The sequence below is a fragment of the Odocoileus virginianus genome, chromosome 18 (assembly GCF_023699985.2).
Source record: "Odocoileus virginianus isolate 20LAN1187 ecotype Illinois chromosome 18, Ovbor_1.2, whole genome shotgun sequence".
NCBI classification, from domain to species: domain Eukaryota; kingdom Metazoa; phylum Chordata; class Mammalia; order Artiodactyla; family Cervidae; genus Odocoileus; species Odocoileus virginianus.
The window spans coordinates 3,559,743-3,585,175 of NC_069691.1; the positions used below are offsets into that span (position 1 = coordinate 3,559,743).

General features: G+C 45.5%; 1 protein-coding gene across 5 annotated transcripts in view; it reads right to left on the reverse strand.

Annotated features, from left to right (window-relative positions):
* The window catches only part of UNC13B (unc-13 homolog B), a 202,903-nt gene that overhangs the window by 10,550 nt on the left and 166,920 nt on the right, over nucleotides 1-25,433 (reverse strand). For all 5 annotated transcript variants that reach the window (XM_070480297.1, XM_070480296.1, XM_070480295.1 and 2 more), the window contains 14 exons: nucleotides 25,311-25,389; nucleotides 23,559-23,633; nucleotides 22,844-23,063; nucleotides 20,263-20,490; nucleotides 19,515-19,656; nucleotides 17,332-17,501; nucleotides 16,782-16,897; nucleotides 16,275-16,438; nucleotides 14,195-14,345; nucleotides 12,718-12,786; nucleotides 11,257-11,346; nucleotides 10,785-10,913; nucleotides 3,659-3,786; nucleotides 2,936-3,021 (listed from right to left, as the gene is read on the reverse strand). In XM_070480297.1, coding sequence (XP_070336398.1) covers nucleotides 2,936-3,021; nucleotides 3,659-3,786; nucleotides 10,785-10,913; nucleotides 11,257-11,346; nucleotides 12,718-12,786; nucleotides 14,195-14,345; nucleotides 16,275-16,438; nucleotides 16,782-16,897; nucleotides 17,332-17,501; nucleotides 19,515-19,656; nucleotides 20,263-20,490; nucleotides 22,844-23,063; nucleotides 23,559-23,633; nucleotides 25,311-25,389 — 1,847 coding nt within the window. The remainder of the gene's footprint in view (nucleotides 1-2,935; nucleotides 3,022-3,658; nucleotides 3,787-10,784; nucleotides 10,914-11,256; nucleotides 11,347-12,717; nucleotides 12,787-14,194; nucleotides 14,346-16,274; nucleotides 16,439-16,781; nucleotides 16,898-17,331; nucleotides 17,502-19,514; nucleotides 19,657-20,262; nucleotides 20,491-22,843; nucleotides 23,064-23,558; nucleotides 23,634-25,310; nucleotides 25,390-25,433) is intronic.

Genomic DNA, 25,433 nt, shown 5'->3' on the forward strand with positions numbered 1-25,433 from the left:
ATCTTTTGCTATCTTAACATCTCCAGCTGAAGGTGAACATAGTATACACATGAATCTCACCCTCTTGTTCAATACTGAGCATCACCTTCAAGTCTTCCTTCTTCCTATCTATTCGCATCCATTTAACCCACCAATGCCTGTTAATTTCACCTCTAAAACTTCTCTGGAATTTATCCATTTCTTTATAGTCACACTTGTACCTGTCTAGGTCTCATCACCACCATCTCCAACCTGGATTACTATAATAGTCTCCAAACTGGTCCTCCTCCAACCTATTCTCCATACGGTAGCCAGAGTAAGTGGCTTTTCTATATTAAAAATGTGGTCATGTTAATCCCTTGTTTAACCTGGGTTGCTGTTCAATGGCTCTCAACTGCCTCAGGATAGAGTCCAAAATCCTAAATATGGCTTAAAACCTCCTGTATGATCTAGCTGTATCCTGCTTCTCTGTCTTCACCTCTCACTCATCTCTTCCCCTACACTCTGAAGTGTTAATCACACTGAACTGCTAAATCCAGTTCCCGAAGCATGCCAGCTCTCTCTAGAACCCAAGTCTCCGAATATACCATAACCTCTGCCTAAAATGTCTGTCTCTCCCTTCCCTGTCACGAATGCCTTCCCTCCCCGCCAGCCAAGTTCTGTCATCCTTCAGGTGTCAGTCAGTATATCACCTCCTACAGAAAGCCCTCCCGTGCTCTTTCCAGGTCTGGGTTATACAATTCTCAGCACCCAATTTTTATTCCCTTGGGAGCACTTAAGTTTGAACTGTAACTGCCAGTGTATAGGTCTGTTATCTAGACTGATCTGAGCTTCTCACCGGCTAGGACTATGCCTCATTTATCTCACTGGGGTTCCAACAACTAGCACAGTATGTGGCACAAAGAATGTACTCAATATGCTTGGTGAACAGGGTGGGGATTTACTGAAGAGACTTTCTGTTCTGTATCCTAACTGGGTCAGTAGTTACACAGGTGTACTTATTTGTCAAAACTCATCAAATTGTACTCTTAGAGTGTTATTTTATTTTATGCGTATTATACCTCAATAAAGTTGACTTTCAAAACGCTGAGTGAATGGTAGCATTTTAACAGCAGCAGTCAACACTATCCTTTTATCAACCAGATCTCCAAACCCCTTCCCTTCTCTTGCCCTTCACCATTCTGACAGTCACTAAGCCTTCCTTCAGATGTCTATCCAAGCCCATTCTTCCTCTAAGTTCTCTGCTATAATTCCAGCCCACCCCCCTGCCATAAACGATCACATTGTCTGCACCCAGCTTCCAGTCTCTCCCTGTTCTGCCTGCCCCCATTTTCCACTGAGGTAAAATCTTATAAAAATACTACTGTGTTAACACTCCATCTCTGCTCATGAGCCTTTAATAAATGTCAGGCAGTATGCTAAGTATGTCACATATATTTCAGCCACTTCATTAGCGAAATAGATGCCATCATCACTCCCATTTTATAGATGAAAAAAAAATGGGAGCTCACAAGAGTTAAGTAGCTCAGTCTAAGAACACACTGTGTAGTAAGTGGTAAAACTGAGATTTGAAACCAGGTCAACATGAGTTCTTTCTTTAAAGCAGTTTTCAACTCTTTTATGTTTATTTTAAACATCAGCAGAATTCCTCATTTGAAAGAAATTTCATTTAAAGCCTCATATAAAATTGATAAAAGCAGAGCTGACTTAGCAGGCAGCAGGTAGAAGTCCTGGAGCCCAGCACTGCACGCCCCTCTCCTGCCCCCACCTCCACCCTGCTCTTGCCGTTTCCCCTTTTTACTTATTTCCTCTGTTTGAAAAACCTCTGCCCAGCCTTACACTCTTCCTCCTGTGGAATCAATACACTTTTCACAGGTACTTGTCTTCCCGCCCCCGCTTCCCACCAAATCCACTAGAGCTGGAGTTCTTTAAGAACTGGGGCAATACTCCCCATCACACTCACCACGCGCTGCCTGGGGGAAAGGGACATGTGACCAAGTCAGAGGCCAGACCGCTAAAGCATGGGCTGCAGCCCCAGGCATGACCCAGTGTGGACAGGAGGCAGCCTGCTCCGGGGAAGAGTTACAGAACGTGCCCAGACAGCTCGTGACTGTCTCAAACTAAGCACAGATCTGCAAGATTTCTTTCAACCTCAAAATGTACTGCTCCTAAACCTCAAACGTGTAAAAGTCTGAGAGGGTTACCAGTTTCCTCCCACCCTACCCAAATAACACACGCAGACTCTGGTTTGTCCTTGCTCCAGACTGCTCCCCCTCCATCCAGGTCCACTTTCACAGACTGAGGAGACGACTAGCATAGCATACAGCGATAGGAAATGCAGCCAAGTGAGTGAGCACAGATGGGGAGAAACAGGAAGGTCTGACACAGGTAGGGGAGTGATCTCTTTGTGGGCCAAAGTGGGAAATGAACAGAAGAATAAGCAGAATGAACAAGATGAGTAACAACTGGTTCCATGGAAGAAGTGAAGGAAGAAGTATCTTTCTGGGTTTTTCATGCCAGTCTAGAAAAACTTTCAAAGAAAGTCAGGCCAGGCAGTCTAGGGTGTGAGAAAATAATCTTACCTATGTATTTAAAGTTTCATGATTCTATAAAACTGTAAAGGCAAGTGTCATAAGACTATCCCCTAGGGAGTGGGCCACTTGAGAACAGCTAGCATGGGAAGAGTTGATCTCTGGGCTGGGAAAGTGTGAAATAGGTACTTCCTCTGGAGCTGGAAGGAGGAACCTACATCCACACAGCAATTTCCATTACTCCTTTGGCTGAAGCTTTACCTACCCAAGGTCTCCTGAGGCCTATCACCCACTATGCCTAGAATCCCTCTAGTTTCTCACTGAACTATTCACCTAGAACATACAGTTGTCTGGGAGAATACAGGGATGGCAAATAGGTGCTTTGGCTAGGGGTTTGCAGCCCACTGCCATGGGCACACCCTTACCCTCCAGTGCATATTTCATGTCTTGGGCAAAGAGTTGCCACATCACTTCTGCGCTGACTTTTCCCACATTCAACTCCTGGGGAAACCTGGATGATGGAAGAAGACACAGTCAGAGAGTACGGCAGAGGCATTTGATTTGATTAATTCCAAGGCCAATAGGACTAGTTCTTGAAGGTCAGATTGAAGAGAGGAGAAGCCTAGGAAACAGGGCCAGGCTCCAACTGAAGAATAAGGACCCAGGGCCAGTGGTAGGCAGAGGGACACATTGGGGCAGAGGATCCCCTCAGGCAAGGTGGCCCTATGGGAGATGATGCCTAGAAGGCAGGGAACTCTGGCCAGGAGGAGAAGGGTTGAGGCTGAAAGACAAGCCCAGGCTAAATAAGCTAGCAGAAGGAGCAAAAGTTGGGCATCAGAAGGCTCTCTTTATTTACAGTCGACAGACCATGCACGCCTGGTCTCTGGATCCCCAGGGACGCCGAGGGCAGCCACTCCCAGAGGTCTTTCTCCAGGGAGGCTGGCTCAGTCTGGGCGGGGCCCCTCATTATGTTTCCACACCTGTCTCCAGAAAGAGTTACCCAGACAGATACAAGGGACAGAGGGACAGATGGACGAACAGGAAGAAGAGGTGGCACTGTGAACACACAGAGACAGGAAAGAAAGAGGCTGTTAGACAGGGGGACAAACCAACCATCAAACAGAAAGGCCAAGTGAGGTGACACTTACTGGTTCAGAACGAGGGTGTAGGAATTCTTATCTTCCTCTATGATTGACACAATGAGTGTGATGAGTTTGGGCCAGAAATCCAGGTTCCTAATGCTGGGCCCCTGTTCCTCTGGAGGCAGCTCCTGATTCTTATTCCCGAGAAGATGGTGAAAGATAGTGAGAGTCAGAGGAGAATATGGAGAGTCTTCCTCTCTCCCTTCCCCACACCATGCCCCATCCTTTAGAATCAGGCACCCTTCCTCTCCTATACCCTGTCTTCCACAAGACACCACCGCCCGTTCTATCAGAGCGGTGACTATTGGGACCACTTGAACAGAAAGCAACTGTCCCTGAGAACTTCTCTCCCAAGCTCCAGAGCGCTGCTCTAATAAGCTTGATCAGTCCAGGAGACATAAAGATGCCTGTCCCCCTTCCTTCTTCCCCCAGTAGCTATGAGCATAGTGAATTCCTGGTTGAAGTAAACAGCCCCTTCAGTCTAAATAGGTCTAGTACCACGTGATCCCCACTGGCAGTTCTATTCTAGTGGTGGCCCTCCTCTGACATCACCCACTGCCCCACCACACACAAGTACATCTCAGCTCTGAGACATTCTTTTAAGTTCTGCAGGAGCTACCGAACAGATCCAGGCTGGCCCAGCCCTCAGGGAAGCAAAACTTCCCTTAGCCTCCTGAAAGTCATTAGGGCGAAGAACTGCATTTGGAAGTTATTTGCCTAGCTGGATAAGAAAAAGCCTTGGGGGGCCAAGAATATTCAATGCAGAAAGGATAGTCTCTTAAATGATGTTGGGAAAACTGGATATCCACAAGCAAAAAAATGAAATTGGACCCATATCTTATATCAGCCACAAAAACTAACGCAAAATGGATTAAGGACTTAAATGTAAGACCTGAAACCATAAAACTCCTAGGAAAAAGAAACATGGAAAAAGCTCCCTGACAGTCATTTTGGATATGACAACAAAACCAAAAATCAAAAAGTAAGACTATATCAAACTAAAAGGTTTCTACACAGCAAAAGAAACAACAAAATAAAAAGACAATCTACAATTGGTGGAAAGTATTTGTAAAGCACCTATCTGATAAGGGGTTAATTCCCCAAATAGATAAGGAACTCAAACAACTCAACAGCAAAAAGCAAAACAAACAAAAAAACCCCAAACTGACAAAAAAAATGGGAAGAAGACTTAAACAGATATTTCTCCAAAGGAAACACACTAATGCCCAACAAGTACATGGAAAAGTTTTCAATATCACCAATCACTGGGGATGTGGATGTGACTGGTGATGGAAGTAAAGTCTGATGCTGTAAAGAGCAATATTGCATAGGAACATGGATTGTTAGGTCCACGAATGAAGGCAAATTGGAAGTGGTCAAACAGGAGATGGCAAGAGTGAACATCAACAATTTAGGAATCAGTGAACTAAAATGGACTGGAATGGGTGAATTTAACTCATGACCATTATATCTACTACTGTGGGCAAGAATCCCGTAGAAGAAATGGAGTAGCCATCATGGTCAACAAAAGAGTCTGAAATGCAGTACTTGGATGCAATCTCAAGAATGACAGAATGATCTCTGTTCATTTCCAAGGCAAACCATCCAACAGCACAGTAATCCAAAGTCTCTGCCCAGACCAGTAATGCTAAAGAAGCTGAAGTTGAACACTTCTATGAAGACCTACAAGACCTTCGAGAACTAACACCCAAAAAAGATGTCCTTTTCATTATAGATGACAGGAATGCAAAAGTAGGAAGTCAAGAAATACCTGGAGTAACAGGCAAATTTGGCCTTGGAGTACAGAATGAAGCAGGGCAAAGGCTAATAGAGTTTTAACAAGAGAACGCACTGGTCACAGCAAACACTTTCTTCCAACAACACAAGAGAATTACACATGGATATCACCAGATGGTCAATACCAAAATCAGACTGACTATATTCTTTGCAGCCAAAAATGGAGAAGCTCTATACAGTCAGCAAAAACAAGACTGGGAATTGACTGTGGCTCAAATGATGAACTCCTCATTGCCAAATTCAGACTGAAATTGAAGAAAGTAGGGAAAACCACTAGACCATTCAGCTATGACCTAAATCAAATCCCTTATGATTATACAATGGAAGTGAGAAATAGATTCAAGGGATTAGATCTGATAGAGTGCCTGAAGAACTCTGGACTGAAGTTCGTGACACTGAATAGGAGGCAGTGATCAAGACCATCCCCCCAAGAGAAAGAAATGCAAAATGTCAAAATGGTTGTCTGAAGAGGCCTTACAAATAGCTGTGAAAAGAAGAGAATAGAAAGACAAAGGAGAAAAGGAAAGATATACGCATTTGAATACAGAGTTCCAAAGAATAGCAAGGAGAGATAAGAAAGCCTTCCTCAGTGATCAATACAAACAAATAGAGGAAAACTATAGAATGGGAAAGACTAGAGATCTTTTCAAGAATATTTGAGATACCAAGGGAACATTTCATGCAAAGATGGGCACAATAAAGGACAGAAATGGTATGGACCTAACAGAAGCAGAAGATATTAAGAAGAGGTGGCAAGAATACACAAAGAACTGTACAAAATAGATCTTCATGACCCAGATAATCATGGTGGCCTGATCACTCACCTAGAGCCAGACATCCTGGAATGTGAAGTCAAGTAGGCCTTAGGAAGCATCATTATGAACAAAGCTAGTGGAGGTGATTGCATTCCAGTTGAGCTATTTTAAACCCTAAAAGATGATGCTGTGAAAGTGCTGCACTCAATATGTCAGCAAATTTGGAAAACTCAGCAGTGGCCACAGGAGTGGAAAAGGTCAGTTTTCATTCCAATATCAAAGAAAGGCAATGCCAAAGAATGCTCAAACTACCGCACAATTGCACTCATCTAACACGCTAACAAAGTAATGCTCAAAATTCTCCACGCCAGGCTTCAACAACATGTGAACCAAAAACTTCCAGATGTTCCAGCTGGATTTAGAAAAGGCAGAGGAGCCAGAGATCAAATTGCCAACATTCGCTGGATCATTGAAAAGCAAGAGAGTTCCAGAAAAACATCTATTTCTGCTTTGTTAACTATGCCAAAGCCTTTGACTGTGCAGATCACAACAAACTGAGGAAAATTCTGAAAGAGATGGGAATACCAGACCACCTGACCTGCTTCCTGAGAAATCTGTACACAGGTCAAGAAGCAACAGTTAGAACTGGACATGGAACAACAGACTGGTTCCAAAGGAGTACATCAGGGCTGTATACTGTCACCCTGGTTATTTAACTTATATGCAGAGTATATCATGAGAAATGCTGGGCTGGAGGAAGCACAAGCTGGAATCAAGATTGCTGGGAGAAATATTAATAACCTCAGATATGCAGATGACACCACCCTTATGGCAGAAAGCAAATGAGAACTAAAGAGCCTCTTGATGAAAGTGAAAGAGGAGAGTCAAAAAGTTGGCTTAAAACTCAACGTTCAGAAAACTAAGATGATGGCATCTGGTCCCACCACTTCATGGCAAATAGATGGGGAAACAATGGAAACAGTGACAGACTTTACTTTGGGGGGCTCCAAAATCACTGCAGGTGGTGACTGTAGCCATGAAATTAAAAGACGCTTGCTCCTTGGAAGAAAAGTTATGACCAACCTAGGCAGCATATTAAAAAGCATAGACATTACTTTGCCAACAAAGGTCCATCTAGTCAAAGCTATGGTTTTTCTAGCAGTCATATATTGATGTGAGAGCTGGACTATAAAGAAAGCTGAGTGCCAAAGAATTGATGCTTTTAAACTGTGGTGTTGGAGAAGACTCTTGAGAGTCCCTTGGACTGCAAGGAGATCCAACCAGTCCATCTTTTTTTTTTTTTTTTTTTTTTTTTTTTTTTTTTTTTTTTTTTTTTTTTTTTTTTTTTTTTTTTCAACCAGTCCATCTTAAAGGAAATCAGTCCTGAATGTTCATTGGAAGGACTGATTTTGAAGCTGAAACTCTAATACTTTGGCCACCTGATGCAAAGAACTGACTCACTGGAAAAGACCCTGAAGCTGGGAAAGATTGAGGGATGGAGGAGAAGGGTATGACAGAGGATGAGATGGTTGGATGGCATCACCAACTCAATGGACACAAGTTTGAGGAAGCTCCAGGAATTGGTGATGGACATGGAGGCCTGGCGTGCTGTAGTCCATGGGGCTGCAAAGAGTCAGACAGGATTGAGTGACTGAATTGAACTGAACTGAATCATTCAGTTCCGGACCATGCAGAAGCGTGCCAGCTGCGACGGACCACACAGAAGCATGGCCGTGAGGAGCTACGCCTCGCCCGAGGTCGAGGCGGTGACTGAGAGCACCAGGCTGCAACGGCGCAGGAGCGGCTGAGAGCAGCTACCCCACGCCCGAGGTCAGGGGAGGTGGCTGAGAGGAGCTACCCCACATCCAAGGTCAGGAGGGGCAGCCATGAGGAGATACTCCTCGTCCAAGGTCAGGAGCAGTGGCTGCGCTTTGCTGGAGCAGCCGTGAAGAGATACCCCACGTCCAAGGTGAGAGAAACCCAAGTAAGACGGTAGGTGCTGTGAGAGGGCATCAGAGGGCAGAAAGGCTGAAACCACAATCACAGAAAACTAGCCAGTCTGATCACAGGACCACAGCCTTGTCTAACTCAGTGAAACTAAGCCATGCCGCGTGGGGCCGCCTAAGACAGATGGGTCATGGTGGAGAGGCTTGACAGAATGTGGTCCACTGGAGAAGGGAATGGCAAACCACTTCAGTATTTTTGCCATGAAACCCCATGAACAGTATGAAAAGGCAAAATGATAGGACACTGAAAGAGGAACTCCCCAGGTCGGTAGATGCCCAATATGCTACTGCAGATCAGTGGAGAAATAACTCCAGAAAGAATGAAGGGATGGAGCCAAAGCCAAAACAATACCCAGTTGTGGATGTGACTGGTGATAGAAGCGAGGTCCGATGCTGTAAAGAGCAATATTGCATAGGAACCTGGAATGTTAGGTCCATGAATCAAGGCAAATTGGAAGTGCTCAAACAGGAGATAGCAAGAGTGAATGTTGGCATTCTAGGAATCAGAGAACTAAAATGGACTGGAGTGGGTGAATTTAACTCATGATCATTGTATCTACTACTGTGGGCAGGAATCCTTTAGAAGAAATGGAGGAGCCATCATGGTCAACAAAAGAGTCTGAAATGCAGTACTTGGATGCAATCTCAAAAACGACAGAATGATCTCTGTTCATTTCCAAGGTAAACCATTCAATATCATGGTAATCCAAGCCTATGCCCCAACCAGTGACGCTGAAGAAGCTGAAGTTGAACGGCTCTATGAAGACCTACAAGACCTTCTAGAACTAACATCGAAAAAAGATGTCCTTTTCATTATAGGGGACTGGAATGAAAAAGTAGGAAGTCAAGAAACACCTAGAGTAACAGGCAAATTTGGCCTTGGAGTACAGAATGAAGCAGGGCAAAGGCTAATAGACTTCTGCCAAGAGAACACACTGGTCATAGCAAACACCCTCTTCCAACAACACAAGAGAAGACTCTGCACATGGACATCACCAGGTGGTCAACACCGAAATCAGATTGACTATATTCTTTGCAGCCAAAGATGGAGAAGCTCTGTACAGTCAGCAAAAACAAGACCAGGAGCTGACTGTGGCTCAGATCATGAACTCCTTATTGCCAAATTCAGACTTAAATTGAAGAAAGTAGGGAAAACCACTAGACCATTCAGGTATGACCTAAATCAAATCCCTTATGACTATACAGTGGAAATGAATCATTAGGGAAATGCAAACCAATGAGGTATCACCTCATATCTGTTAGAATGGCTTTTATCAAAAAGAGAAGAGATAAACGTGGGTGAGATGTAGACTATATCCCTAGCGTTTGACCTTGTCCAAAGAACAGATAGATGAATGAATCAATGACTGAAGGTCAGTAGAGGGAAATGAAAGACACTAAGGGTTTACTTCGGGCTTCCCTGAAAGCTCAGTTGGTAGAGAATCCGTCTGTAATGCAGGAGACCCCAGTTCGACTCCTGGGATGGGAAGATCCGCTGGAGAAGTGATTGGCTACCCACTCCAGTATTCTTGGGCTTCCCTTGTGGCTCAGCTGGTAAAGAATCTGCCTGCAATGTGAGAGACTTGGGCTTGATCTCTGGGTTGGGAAGATCCCCTGGAGAAGGGAAAGGCTACCCACTCCAGTATTCTGGCCTGAAGAATTCCATGGACTGTATATATGGGGTCACAAAGAGTCGGACACGACAGTGCTTTTCACTTTCACTAAGGGTTTACTTCAGTACAAATAATGAGAAAATAAGAGTGAGAGAAAGTTAAAAAAAAAGAAAAACCAGCAAAATAAAAAGGCTAAAGAAAGTCCTTGAATGGTTTATAAGGCCTCTTTCAAAGTCTAGATTTATCTAAAAGTAGGTCTGACTCCTCTTTGTGATCCCATGGACTGAAGCCAAAAGGTTCTTCTGTCCAAGAATACTAGAGTGGGTTGTCATTTCCTTCTCCAGGGGATCTTCCTGAGTCAGGGATTGAACCTGGGTCTCCCTCATTGCAGGCCGACTCTTTAACAACTAAGCCACCAAGGAAGACCTAGGGAATAGAGGTCAAGTATTCAGATAGACTCTCGCATAACTGAAAGATAAAAGCTAAAAATAGTGTCTTTCCCCAGCAGAGAGAACCTGTAGACGGATGACAAAGCCTTGGGTGTGGCAAGCTAAACAAAGGCTCCAGTAGCTCAGATCTCAGGGGAAGGGAGCCTGGAACACAGAGGTGTTCACATTAGTCAGAATAAAATTAACTTCAGGGGGAAAGCAGACTCTAGGAAGGACTAAGAATTAACCTACTCACTCCCTGAACTGAGTTCAAATTTAGGTCCCTTTCTTCAATACCAAAGTAAAGTTTATTGTTGCTGTTTCTGTTCAACTCAGTTATGTAACATCTTGTCCAATGGTTCCCATCCGTCTACAATGTCTCGCATGGTCTAGACGGTCCCCACTCCACAACTCACTCACTCCTGAGAACATCAAGGACTTTTCCTGAGCTCCCTTCCACCACAATCATAGGAAAGAAAGCTGAGGGTTCCAGAACCACTGACAGCTGGCCCCACCAAGCCCGACCCTCTTACCAGCTGGTACTGGCGGCTGTACAAGTCATGGCAGTTATTGAAGATGTACTCATATGTTGAGTTCAAACAGGCCTTCACACAATCTTTTACTACCTGGCTGGCTCTTGGAGGGCTCTGAAGTTCTTGCACCTGCCAATTAATTTTAAAAAATATGGGTCCAGAGTCCTGCTGACCTGAGTGAGATCTCTTCCTGGAAGTGCCCCCAAACTATCCCAGATTCCTTCATCTTTCTTGAGGTCCCTGGGCCTTGCCCTGAGATGAAACTGTCAGGACAGCTGACGGAGAGAACTACCTAGTCCATCCTTCTTGATCCATGATCTTCTTGGAAGTAACTCAGGAACAGATGTATGGAAATATGGGCTTAGAGGTGATGGATCCTATAGCCTTGGACTATACTCAATGATTCTTAGCTTCCATGTCCCTGGGGCCAGGTCCCCGGCCTAGCACCACCCAGCCCAAATTCATCTCTTACCTTCATTCGGAAGAAAGTAATGCTGGTCAGCAAATCCACTGTGGACTTTAAGTCCTGAAGTCGCTCAGGGCTCCCAGCAGGGAAATTATTCTGTTGCAAACCAAGCAAATGTAAGAGAGGAACAGAAGAACATGAAAGCCTTCCCTGCCAAAAGCAAGAGATCGGAAGCTTCCTAAGGACCACCCACAGGGATCTTTCCTAGTGAAGCAGAACAAAAATGCTGAAGACTACATGTCTCTCTCTCTTTTCCATGGACTCAGGCCCTTGCCCAAAGCAGGTGTTAATAACCCCAGGCCCAGAAAGCAACACGTCCTACCCCCAACTCTACTTCCCATGCAACATGTGAGTATTTGCACAAATAAACATACAGACACTCACATACACACACTTTTTTCTTGGGTGAAGAGTCTTACACCCAAACAGTGAGTTCTTCAGAGGTTACAATCTAACTGTATATCATGGAATATAAGTGGAGCCACACTAGAGAAAAGACTGGGATCCAGGACGTACACTTTCTGTACAGTGGATCCCGGGTACTCTCCCATCCTGGAGCCAGCAGATGGCAAGGCTCTGAGCAGAGCTGCATTTGGAGTGAGTTTCCGAGGATCTTTCTTTCCTTTGGCATGAGTCTCAGGGAGAGGCTGCCAAGCAGCGCTTAAGGAAGATGCTGCACCACTCTCCATTTTAAGGGTTGCTTTTTTTAAACCTTCAAAGGGCTACTCATATGCCAAATACAAGATATACAGTCAACTCTCCATTCTTCGTGCGAATGGAGGGCGCTGAAGGTGCAGATAATTAAAATTGCACTTCTTGACTTTGAGGTTGTTTTATACTTACCTTTTAATGTGGGTATATTGCCTGTTCTGGAAATTCACAACACTTTAAAGCAAGTAATGAAGTCATTCTAAGAAGGCCTAACTTAGGAAGAACAAAAAAACCTGCCCATTTCCCTGTCCTGATCTAGACACTCACCTCCCTGCTACATCTCTGTCCTCCCTCCATTCTAGAAACAGACATATCTGCTACAAATTACTGGCCCAAGCCAAGCTACTTTCTCTTCCCTTAGCCAGATTCACACACCTTGCCTGGAAAATGAGGAGAATGTGGGAAGACACAACAAGAAAATGTAACTATCTATGTTTTAAAGGGCATTTCTGGAAGAGATTATCCTCAGGAGACTCCCTGATGGGAATGTCATCAGAGAGTTTGGTAGGGTGACATGTGTGGGGTTAGAAAGCCAACTATCTATAAAGAGCAACTACACCTGCTACTGTTTAAACACTGTATGGTCCCTGGAGTTAGAAGACCCACAGGTGTCAGTGATGTTGGCCATACTCAGATGTGATGAAAAGGACTAATTTTCCTTGCCTTCAATTTTTATAGTTGTGATTGGCCCATAGTCTCTCTAGACTGATCTTGATATTATGCTTCGTCCCACCCCACAGCCATGTCTTCACTCACCCTGTAGGTGGAGAGGTCAATCCTCAGTGAATTGTGCAGCTGGTCCAGGAGTTTCACAAATCTCTCTTTCTGAGGGTGGTAAACAAATAACGGAGAAGAAAAAAGGTCAGTTCCTGAGCCCTCAGACTGTAGCAAAAAGAGAACCATCTCGGGGTGAGGAGAAAACTCTGAGTTGGGGACACATCAGGTCTCGTATTTACCAAAGAGAACAATAAACCACGCGAAGGAGAAACGATGTCGTTTGCGTTCCACCTCTTAGCACTCACACTGGGGACTCTTCCCACACTGGCAAGACGAGATACGTTTCTGGGACTAGAAACAGCATTTTATACAAATCAAGAGGAGATGACCAGTGCATCTCCATCCCGCTGGGACTCTAACTCATCTCAGTCAGACAAAAGGAAACTCCAGACACAGTCTCCACCTTATTCCTGGGTCTGTGGTGTTCTAACTTATCTTGGGATAGCTCATAACAGTGAAACAGCCATAGGGTGGCAGTGATGAGGGGAGAGAGAAATAGTGATACGTTTGGAAGGTGATCAGTGATACATCTAGAAGGTGGAACCACATTGCATATCATTTCCCTTAGTTTATACATTTAAAATGTCAAAATAAGTAACAAATACTATTTGATAGTTTATTTTTAGAAAAGTATAATTAAATATGGAACATGTTCCTGTAGGCTATTTGTATAGCAGTCCTAGAACTCACATATTGATAATATTATATAGCATTAGATATTAAGCAAATAGATACTGTGAAGAGACAGAAAGGAACAGATATCTGACTGGCTTAGTCAATGACACTAATTCCTCTACAGAAAGACTATCAACATCAAAAAACTAATTACTACCAAGGAAAAGCACTCAGAGACCAGAGATACTGATTTGGGAGTATCAGTAATTTTGTCTCTAAACAGTAGTCTTTGTGGTGGATTAGAAATATTCCATCCAGTTTATACTGAACTTCCATCAGGTGACATTACGTGCAATGATTCAATTTCTCAAATATCTTAAGAACAGGAAAGGGTATACCCTGGGTCAGGAAAACAGTCCAGACACTAAGAAAGGGTTAAGTTCAGGTATGTACTGGTATTCTTGCTTAGACGTCAGACTCATATGAACTTAAGTGGTACAAATCTGTCAGAGAGAGACTGAATAATAAGAAGGTTCCTTTGTGAACCTGCGGGGCTGAAGAACATGGTGACTTGACCAAGTTTTTGGCCCAGAGAGGTTCTCCCTAAGCCCAGGTTGTGCCCCTACCAAACCACCATGGTGCTATTCCACCTTTTCTCATTTATCCATATCTGAGGAGAGTCTACTAGTATAGACTAAATACCCATAAGGAAACAAGTTCACTATCTAGGTGGCACTATATATTTGAATTTTTAGGCATATCAGCTCTGCAGTACCAATTGAAAAATCAAACTCTTGTTAATTGATAACAATCAGGTAACATGGCTTAACATCACACTCACCCCAAAGTTGGAGGCTGCAAAACGATCAGATGCAGAGACATTGGTGGAGGCAGTTGTGTGGGCATAGTAGGCATTGATGTTGGCCAGTAAGGTGCTCATCACTGCTGGCACACCAGGACACATATACTTGGAGGACAAACATGCAAAATGCCTGAAAAACAGCATCTTCAGCCTCAAAGACTCTTCAGGGTTTGTGGCAAAAGCCAAGTAATCAAAAGATCCCACTCTTGTGTATGAAGCTTAAGATCACCTTGGCAGACAAAGATTTTCATAATTTATTTATTCAAATATACATTCAATGAACATCTACTATGTGCCAGGCCCTACGCTAAGTGCCAGAATCCAAAGAGGTGATAGCCTGGCAAGTGTCAGAAAGTAAGTCAGTAACTTAAGGCATGCTGTGCAAAAATTCTCTGGGAACATACAGGAAGGTCATCTAAATTAGAATGGCTGGGGGCTAGAACGGACTAGAAAAAAGGCTTCGCAAAGAAGAGATGGTTGAAACAAGTCTTAAAAGATAGTAAGAATTAGTCATTGGAGAAGTATGCAGGCAAAGGGAAACTATTTCAAAAACAAACCTCTTCATGAAGAGAGTCATTCATTTGGGAAACCTTCCTTATAGCCATCGTTCAAGCGTTTGATAGACAAACACTAAGGAAGGATGGAGGAGCAGCAGGGAACAGACAGTAAAAAGGGTTTGTCCCAGATGCTACAGGGCTTTTTTTTTTTTGCTACAGGGCTTTTAAACAAAGGTTTACTGTGATCAGATTAGTTTTTCAAAAAGGCCACTTTGATGGTAAAAATCAGAAAAGAAAACTTGGACTAAGACAGAAAGACCAATTGGAGAGTTATGGCACTCACTCAGAAAAGAAGCAACAAGGCAGCCAATGGATCAAAGAAATGGTTAATAAGAGCACAGACCCAAGATCCAAACTCTAGAGTTGAGTCACAGCTCCACCACTCAGGGACCTTAGATAAATTACTTCAACTTTTTTATGCCTGTTTTTTATCTACAAAATGGAAATAATAATGACCTGGGGATGAAATGAGTTAACATTCATAAATTACTTAAACCAGTGCCTGGCACGTAAGGAAATGGTATATAGAAGTTGTTGTTACTATCATTATTACTGAGCTATAGCAATACAGATAGGTTAAAAACATTTCTAGGAGGTAGAATCTAGAGGTTTTAGAGACTGATTGCATGGTGGTAGTAAGACAAAAAAGTTTAGGCTGACATCTGAATTTCTGTTTGGATAACTGGGTAATAAACTGTTCCATTTACTAAAATAGGAAATACAGGAAGAACAGGAACAGGTTTGCTAGAGATAATGTTGATTTGGATTTTGATCATATTGAGTTGCACATGCCCTACCAGAAATGCCTTTCCCTCTTTTCTGTATTTCAAGTGTCAGCTCTTCACCAGTTTCCCTCACAGGCTTCCCCTAAAATCCAGATGCTCTCATAGTACACTGTGATTACGTCTCGATAGCACTTATCACATTAAAATGCAACTGTTTGGTTACTGGGCTGTCTCTCCTGCTACACCAAGTTCCCCAAACACAGAGGCCCCCTTATTCACCTTCGTGTTCTCAGCATGTGGCGCAACATGTGACACATACAAAGAGTTAAGTCAAACTGAATAAAAGCCGCACAGCCAGGGCACTAGCTATCTTCTGCTCACCCAGGGCTGTTTCCCGTGCAGAGCTCGAGTGGCAGCCCCTCCAACACACAGCCTGTACCTCTTCTCATAGCAGGTGGGGATTTCTGTCACAGCACGTGTACCCTGTACGCCCAGGCCTGTGATGACTGGGCAAATCTGTTCTTGTACACACACCCATGCCCTGGGAATTCCGGGGTAGACAGACAACCCCCTCTCCCCGAGTTACTGATAAACACACTCCCTTCACACATATACTCTCTCTGCCTTGGGGTACAGATCCACCTCTCCCAGCTCAGAGAGGGAAAGAATGAATCACTGCATACTACCCAACTAGGGATCTGTCTGCTCCATCAGTGTACCTCCACTAGCTATTTCAAGAGTTAGCAGCCATTTCCCAGGGCCCCAGGGGAGTCTTACGTCATGGCCTGATATATGGACTCAATGCCATAGCGCATGGCAAATTCATCCACAATTTCCTGGGCAGTCTCATCAAAGTACACCTTCCACGCATCGTCTCCTCGAGCCTCAGGGATCTGGACTGCTCCACTGCCCTGAATGTCCGTGAGGTAATGGAAGAGGTTCTATAGGAGACACAGTAAAATATATATTGGTATTAAAGAGTTAAACTATGTATTAGGAAAAAACCCTGCTGGTAAAGACCAAGAGAGTGTGAACAGGGCTCAACAGAAATTCTGTCCTTCAAGTCACTGCTCAGTAACTCCTATGGCCCCAGCAGTCTGTTCTCACGTTAGTAAAAGAGAACTGGGGCTGGGACTGTTTCTTGGGCTGTCCGCCACAGCACAGTGAGCCAAGGATAAAATAAAAGTGGGCTCCAGAACTTCAAGTAGCTAGCCATCCTACTTATTGTCAAAGGCACCTCCCAACCTAGCTTTCCGGCACCCCATCTCCCAAGAGCTGGCTCACCTCATGGAGACACGTATACTGCACATGATATGGGGCTACCTTCTCCTCCCCCTTGATCTCCACGCTGATTTGCAGTCGGATGGCCCCTGAGACGGCTGACTTGTCTGTCCTCTTCTCTAGGAAGGAAAGAAGACTGGAGATTGACAGCCATGCAACTGCAGACAGCACAGACAGCTCCCATCCCGGCTTAACCCAAAGGAAAGGAGGCCCTGACGCGTGTTCACCAAACAGGCAAACTCACTGCAGTTACCGTATGCTTCACAAACACCCCAAAACTGGCTGGGCGGGAGAAAAGAAGTGCCCAGTGGGCTAAAGGCATGAGGGGTGAGATCTCAGTTTCTGAAAGCTGGAAAAGATGTTCAGCCCCAGACACCCCTAGTCCTCTGTCCCCGTCTCTATCTGTGGTGGGTTCTCTGCTGGGAAAGGAAGCTCTGTGTGGAGATGTATATGCTCTGGGGCCTGAGTGGTGGACTCGGTAGACAGGGTTTTCCCCAGGCTCCCCAGTCATGCTCTCCCTTCCCAGAAGCCTTCTCTGGTCCTGCTTCCTCACCCAAGTTGTACCAGACGTCCATTTCGCCACTCAGCGTTCGAACCTCAATGATGGTTTGGCCGAGGAAATCATCAGACTCTCGCTTTAGCCGCTGCTTTACTCGTGACTTGATGTCATCATCCTCATCCCACACACGTACCTTAATGCGGTCGGAAGAGTTGTGGCACTCACTGCAAGAGTCAGGCAGGTTCTGTTACGGACGGACCCGGCAGCCCTCTCTCTCGTGACTCCCGCTTCCTCCCAAGGCTCTACCAGCTGCCCTTGGGACTGACAGAGGAGAAGGAGTCAGAGGGCACTGGTACTCCAGTCCCCAGTGAGTCAGGCTGTCTGAGCAAATGGCTCTCCACTCCTTAGCCCGGGTAGCTCTCTCCAAACTATTGTCCAGTCCTGACTGCGCTGGTCAAAAGCGGGGAGGAGAGGAGTAGTCCGGGACAATTTTGATTTCCTGCCAGCTAGCTATATCAACGAAACCAACAGAAAACAGCCTAATAGATGCCACAGAACCCTAGGAAGCAGTTGGTAGTTCCCTCCCCAGAGTCCTATATGAAGTCCATAAAGATGTTAAATGTTCATGGTAAGCCCATCTGGTCATATTTGCTTTGGTTTTCTACCTAACATCCCCATATATCTGGGAATGTGCTTGGTGAACTTCTCCCATTCTCCTTTCTTTTTTTTAGTCATTCTTTAATATCCACTTGCCTTGTCATTTTCTCTATGGTGCTTTCTTTGGAGGGGTGGTTTGCCAGGTACCTCCCTCACACTCTCCATCCCCAGCAGTTGCTTTTTGGATCCCTGTTGCCTTATCTAAAAGTTGTACTTGGCAGAGTTTGCTGCTCCTTACCCTATGTTCTCATAATGTCTTTGCATATTCTGTTAAAATATTATAGGATAACTACTGGTCTACTGAAAAATAACAGACAAATCATCAATAAGCCTCTTAAAGCCAGGAATTGTCTTACACATTTTTAGATATACAATACCATGTAGAGTGTCTTATACAGAATACAAGTGTGTGTTAGTCACTCAGTCATGTCCAGCTCTTTGCAACCCCATGGACTGTAGCCCACCAGGCTCCTCTGTCCATGGAATTCTCCAGGCAAGAATATTGGAGTGGGTAGCCATTCCCTTTCCAGGGGATCTTCCCAACCCAGGGATTGAACCTGGGTCTCCCAGACTGCAGGCAGATTCTTTACCATCTGAGCCACCAGGGAAGGCCATACAGAATACAAATTGCTTACTAAACAAAAAGTGGGCAAAACTGACTATAGAGCCAATTCATTTGAATTAACCGTAAGTATCACTTCTCGGGCTTTTGTCAAGATCAAGAGTAGAATTAACCATAAATAATATTCAAGCAGGAACCAGTCAGCTTCTTGAAAAACAGGTGCTCCCCTCAGTAACTATCACTTCTGGACTGGAGATTGCGTTTATAGGCTCCAATCCCTTTTCCCAATCTCCTTCCAAGGAGCCAAGAGCAGAAGGTCTCTACATAAGCTGTCTGTTTGGCTGATTCAGACTCAAAGTCCTGGTCCTAGTCATTAACGGGGGTGTGATAAAGCATCTGGATTCACCAGACACCAGTCCAGGTTCTAGGCTACAGCTTGACATTTTTCAGCGGCCATCCCTTGCTGTCATATGAAATAGTCTGTATCAAAAGTGAGATACTGAATAGAGAAGGGAGGGGAAGCTGAGGCAGAAAGAAAAGCAGAGCCCTTCAGGGAAATGGAAAATTCTAAGGTTTCTATCTTCAAGTCACAATTATCCACTTGTAGGACAAGCTGTTCCCACCCCACTCCCTAGAAGAGACTAACTCTTCCTAGGGGTTAGGAAAATGAAAAGTCTAACATTACAGGATGGCAGGGCTGGAAGGCACAAAGTTGCATGGCAGTCTCTGGCTCTGTCATTCAGCTGTAGTAAAATCTTGCTAGCACTAGAAAAAGAAGTATGCAGGGGCCCCTTTAGTAGCCTGAGTTAAGACTTGAGTGAAGTAACCCTGATACAACAGCCTATGAGAAGAGACCTAGGAAAAGAATAAATGCTAGCCAATTAAAGTAAGTGAGAAATGGGTTTTCTCCATTGCCTCTACCCCATCTCTCTTAGAGTCCAAGTCCAGAACAACAGGATTTAATGCCGTTCTCAAAATATACACAGTCCCAGGAAAGACAGAGCCCACTACGACTTACAAATGGAACTTCTCCTCCCAAACAGGATTCAGGTTTCCAAAAATGGTCTTGGTACGCTTCTTGGTTTTGCCCACTTGCACAGTCACATAAGGGTCACTGGATCCTGTCTTGTCCTTGGCTTGCAGGCCCTGGGCACACACCACTACAACCCAGACATACACAGAAGGAGGCTTCAGAGTACACTCCGGAAGTCATGAGCCCGCCAAAGTACGACTCATACTTCCCATCTTAGAGCACCCTCTATCTGCTCCTTGCACAGGAGCAGATTTCCTCACTCTTCTACTTTTATTTTTAGCCCTAAGCGTTTCCCTCAAAGCCTAGCCCAAGAATCCTACCTCTTCCCTGGACCCTAACTGACCACTTACCCAGAAAGGTCCTTACCTGTTCTGATACATGCATGCTTCAGTCATATGTACCCAGCTAATAAATCACTGGTTAACTACTCCCTAATCTCCTGCCTGTCCCCTTCTCCCCAGTCTCCCAGCTCTTACAACATCAAACTGTTAACCAAGTCTGTGATATCAGATTGTCACTAAATCCTTGCATTATCATTCAGATTGCGAGTGTCAGTCTTGCCTCTCCCAGCACCACTGGCATCGGAGTCTAGAAGAGGAGTGATGAATAATGAGGGCTTCATTCTGTGTTCTTTCCCCCCAGTCCCTGCTTCCTCAAGCTCAGGATGCTTTCCCCCCCAGGCTCCTCCCCATAGCCGAGGCCCTCCTGTCCCCTCAAACTCTGGCTTGCTCACCAGTGATGGTGATTTTGGCTGACCATTTGGAGGTGCCATCCAACACACTCTGCTTCACTGTTTTCATTTGTTGCACATGCGCGACTTTGCTCACGTTGAAGACATCCCGGATAACTTCAAAGATCTCTGGCTTATTCCGCTCTCGGATTTTCATTCGGTCCTTCATGGCCATGATGATGTTCTGGGTCCGGTCCTCCGCTCCATGTTTAGAGCTCTTTTCTGCAGCCCCTGAAGAGTGGCCACAGACAGAAAGTAGGGTAACCAACAGGTCACCTACCAGGTCAAGGATCAGGCTGCAGAATGGGGCTTAGGAGATGTCACTGAGCAGTGACAGAAGCTTAGGAAGACTGATACATCTCTGGGGAAAGCTGGTATCTGTGGGGCCTGCTAGAGTTTAATGCCTGGCCAGTGGAGTTTAAAAGGCAACTCAAACAGTAGCAAAAAGTTGATCATTGTTATATGTTAATCATATAACTAATATGTTATATTAGTCCATTCTCTCTATTTAGAAACATATTGAATTTTTCATCAGAAAAGAAAAAAAAAGTAGCTCAGTCTACAGTTGGTTTTGTCTTTCTTCCATCAAGTCTAAGGCCAAAATATCAAAATGGGTATCTCAGTTATCAGGGAGTGGTTGTGGATAGGCACAATTCCACCAAACTCATCCAAATGCCAAGTCATGATACAGATCTCAGAATTCATCATAGCACGTAGCTGGGCACATCCTCCCCTGTGGCTCCAGTGGCTCCAATCTTAGAAGACATTGTGATATGGTAAGAAAATTAAGGCTTTGTTATCTGACACAGACCTGGGTTCCAATCCTGACTCTACTACTCCCTGCTGGGTAAATACATTTCTTCTATGAGAAGAAAGTGGCACTTATCTCTCAAGATTTGTAGTAAGCATTTCATTAACATAAAGCATCCAGCCCAGTGCCTGTCATCTGACACTGGGCTATCTGCTTTATTTAATGAGTAATAAACACTCTATTATTATTACCATCAGTATTATCCCAGCAAGGCCAAGGGCCATTTTTACCAGCCATGACCCCAGCCAGCTCATCTCTGCTGTCCTAAGGATGATTAGGGAGGAACAGAGATTTCCTCCAGCGTATTTCACCAACCAGGTTTCTCAGGCAAAGGACCCATTCTTTATTGGCAGACTGGCTCTTAACTTCTCTCCAGTCTCCAAAGGCTCAGGCCTTAACGACAAAACTTGGCACATAGAAGAAAGGTCAACATTCACATCCTAATCCTGGGAGGATGGAAAGCAGATTTTCTGTCTAGGGACGTATACAGAAGGGCATTTAGTTCCACTCAGTACTTCATAGAAGACTTAGATAAATGAAAAGTGACCTGGGCTGCATCTACTCTTGCATTTAGCACATCCCACGCAACGCTATTTCCCTGGTAGGGACCTCGGAAAGGCTCCTAAAGAGAAGATAAGACACCCTGGCTGTTAGAGGGCACCATCTAGAGGCTCCCAGCAAGCAGCCTCTGCAGCTAGCTGCCAGCTCTCCCAACTGAGGCAGGGCGCTGCTGGCACCTGTCCTGCCACCCCGCATGGCGGGTCTGGGCAGAGCCATCGCCAGCACCCAGCTCTTCCGCTGTGTTCGGCCTGTCTCTTCCTGTCCACTGCAGCCACGTCGCTGGCATCGATCTAGGGTTCTTCAGAGAATGACATTTCAAGTCAACAATTCCTGAGGCCCCTATAGGTCTCATATCTTTCCCTGGGATAATGAAGTGCTTGCGAGTCTAAAGGTGACCTTCCTTTCTCCTACCGTAATTGAAGCTTTCATTGCTGCAGCGTGGCAACGAGGAACACCTGAAGACCTGGAGGGCTGAGAGAATACTTCCCACACCCCCAGCCCTGCTCTCCCCAGGGTCTAACCACAGCAGTGCACGCCGAGCAGGGGTGGAGCAAGGAGAGAACTTGGAGCGCCACCACCTCTTGCGCCAAGACTTGCTGCTTTCCCTGCTCCTGTTCTCCCCACTCAGATGGTGGCACAAGGCACATGTTTAGCAAGGGCCTTGGGAGTCACACATTCTCCTTCTGGACCTCTGCCTCATCCATTTGAAGATTCTGTTCTTGGTACTGATGTCTAAAAGCTCCATCTAGAAGCAAGGAGTAAATTCCACCTTCCCTGAGTCTTCCCTAGTCTCCCTCTCAGGAGGCTCCTCTCTGAGGCCTAGAATCCCCGAACTCTCTCTTCCTTTTAGTTCTGGTCCCTGATTACACATGCTCTAGTCTTTTGGGCAAAACAGCCATCATGGTGTGTACAATACCCAGTAGAGCTTCTGGGATCACCTGAATCCCGGAAGAGATTGTAGCTCCATCCAAGGGCCATAGGAAACTCAATGAATTTTTCCTAAAGGTGTTTAAGCGAGTGTTACGAGACCTGTTATTTGGAAAGGCAGTGTCTCCTGACTTGGGAACCTACTTTCTCTAAAAAGGACAGCGCGTCAGAGTCAGGTACAGTGGAGGGACGATAGCTCAGCCATCCTGGTCCCCTGCTGCCGGCTATGCTGAGAGGCCCTGCTGCCCACAGCCCCTCCCTCCCGTCACCCCACAGGCCACTCACGCTGCAGGCAATCGGCACTAAGCAGGTCCTGGCACTTCTCGTGGCACTTGACTCCACACTCGCTGCAGCGCATGCCCTGCCGGGCGATGCCCCAGAGCAGGCCTTCACACTCGTAGCAGTAGGTGGGGGTGGTGGCGGACCAGACCTCAAAGTGGTGGGGTGTGGTGCACGAGATGGGGTAGATTAAGGCCTGCAGGGTTTTCTTATACACATGGGATTTCTGAAAAACACATATCCCATCACCCACCAGTGACTTTAGTTCTCTGCTGAGAGATACCACTACTAAGCCCAGTGCAGGGCTATCAACACCTCTGGCAGTCAAGGAGATGCTTCAGCCTGGCCCGGCCCACATTCCAGCCTGGCAGAAAGAAACCCCCAACATCATGTGCTCCTGGTCATCCAAGGAGCACATCCATGACCTAAATGCTGGGTTTAAGACTTGCCCCAGCAGTCAGGGTTTTTAGGGAAACAGAAGGTACTAGGCTCACCATAAATCCCTGACATGAGTGGTCACATACTCATACTCCAACATGAGATTTAGGTTTACCCCTGGTCTGGACCCTTGCTTCTCCCAGTGTGGAAAACTTGATGCTATAATATCTATCTGTTTCATTAACAGAGTCCGCCCCAAACTTCTGAACTCCCAGTGTATGGCCACAGAGACGATCACCGGGCCATAGGCCAGTGGACTCATGAAAGCCCATGGGTCACTTACCAGCTCTTCATCCTTGAGAGAGGTGCGTGCGGCCAACGCAGAAGTGATGCCTGCTTTCCGGGACTGGACCAGTGACTGTGAGAGAAGACTCGCTGTCAGCCCTGGCTCTACCAAGGGCTGGGCAAAGTGCTGGGGAGGGAGTTCCAGGGACCAAAGCTACACTGCTTTCTATTTTTACTGTCATTCACAGGGGCCTCTCCACAGGTAATGGGTAACAAACACCTGAGCTTAAGATACAAACTCAAGGCCTTCAGGGAACTGTCCTAACAATGATAGAAGAGCACTTCTCTCAGGGTACCTGTCATCCAAAGGGTTTCTCTTTCCTTCAATATCTTTAGATATCTGACCCCATAGAAACCCCTTGTTTAAAGGAAGGCACAGGAAAAAGAAAAGTCTAGAATTGCAGTATGAAACAGGTCATTAAGAACAGGACAGACACAAAACTCTGTCAGAGTCACATTCAAGAACCACCACTGGGAACAATGATGCTATACTAAATCCTCCAGTCCTGGGCACCACCCCATGCCCACACAATCCCAGGTGGCTGTGGAAGCCAACAGCCCAAATGAGCAGGGCACTGAGTAAAAGGGGGCAATGAAGCCTCGCTGAAATCAAGCAGGACAGGGGGTTAAACATGAGATCTAGGACGCCCTGCTAGAAAGGCTCATGAATCTGCCAAGCCCAGGCTTTAGGGACAGCCTCCAGAGAGGCACATGGTTTCCCTAAGGCAGTGGATACCAGGCAGACAGAAGTCATTATATCAGCCTGAGCAGCAAGAATAGTTGGGATGTGCCCAGGTAGGTTGAGATCCGGGCTTTTACAAAGGATGGAAACGGGCTCTGGAGACACTCACCATAGCCTGTGCAGAGGAGAGCAAAAAAAGGAACAACATGATGTTAAAGCCCCACAAGGGCATGAAAGCTTTCAGACACAACTGAGAGGTTCTTCCCTGAAGTCCAAAAGCAGGAAACATGTCCCAACCCTCTCTGTCTCTATCCCCGATCCACTGTATCCAACCCAGACAGCTGCCCAGGGCCCAAGGCCTAGAAGGAGAGTCACGCCATAAAGTGAAATATGGACAAGGTTAAAAGACAGAAGAGGGGAAACAAGAAATGACTAAGATACTGCCACCCACTCGGTTAAGCAAAATAAAACTGGTGAGCAAGGAGGGAGAAGGTGAGAAAAAGCAGGAAGAAAAGAAAGAAAGAAGAGAAAAAAGAGGAGATGAGAGACAATGAAAGAAGGTAACAAAGAAGAGTTGACATCATCTTCAACCAGCCAGCTGGATGAAGCGTTGGTGGGATAAGAGGTGCACTAGGAAGGAGGAGACAGGGAGAGACATATCAATAGCAGGGGGAAAGGGAAGGAAAGAAAGAAACGATGAAGAGAAAATGGCAAAGGACACTCGTATTCAGTCAGTTAAGTAGGGAGAAACTGGTAGGGAAAAAAGAGCACAATATGGAGGAAAAACAAAAAAAAGGAGTGGACAAAAAATATCAAATAGACTGAATAGGGAGGAAAACCAAGGAGTAGAAAATGGTAATAAGAAAAACGGTTCAAGTCTTATTGAACATCTGACTCTGGGACTCCAGGGTACCTGGGTGCCACGCTAACCCCAGTGAGATCATACGAGGTTCTACTGAAGCCATCACTAAGTCTCAGAGGGGCTTTAAATGACTGATCATCAGACTAACACCTGTCGCTGAAGGCCCCACGTCCATTCCTGACAGCTCACTGAGACCACTCACTCACCAGGTCGCTGACAAGCGGCAGGGTCTTCTTCCTGCGTAGATCCGGCATGCTGTCAATGCCATAGAGCCCTCCGGCTGGCCTGAGCAGAGAAGGAGATGTGTCAGGACTTCCAGTCTGCCCTTG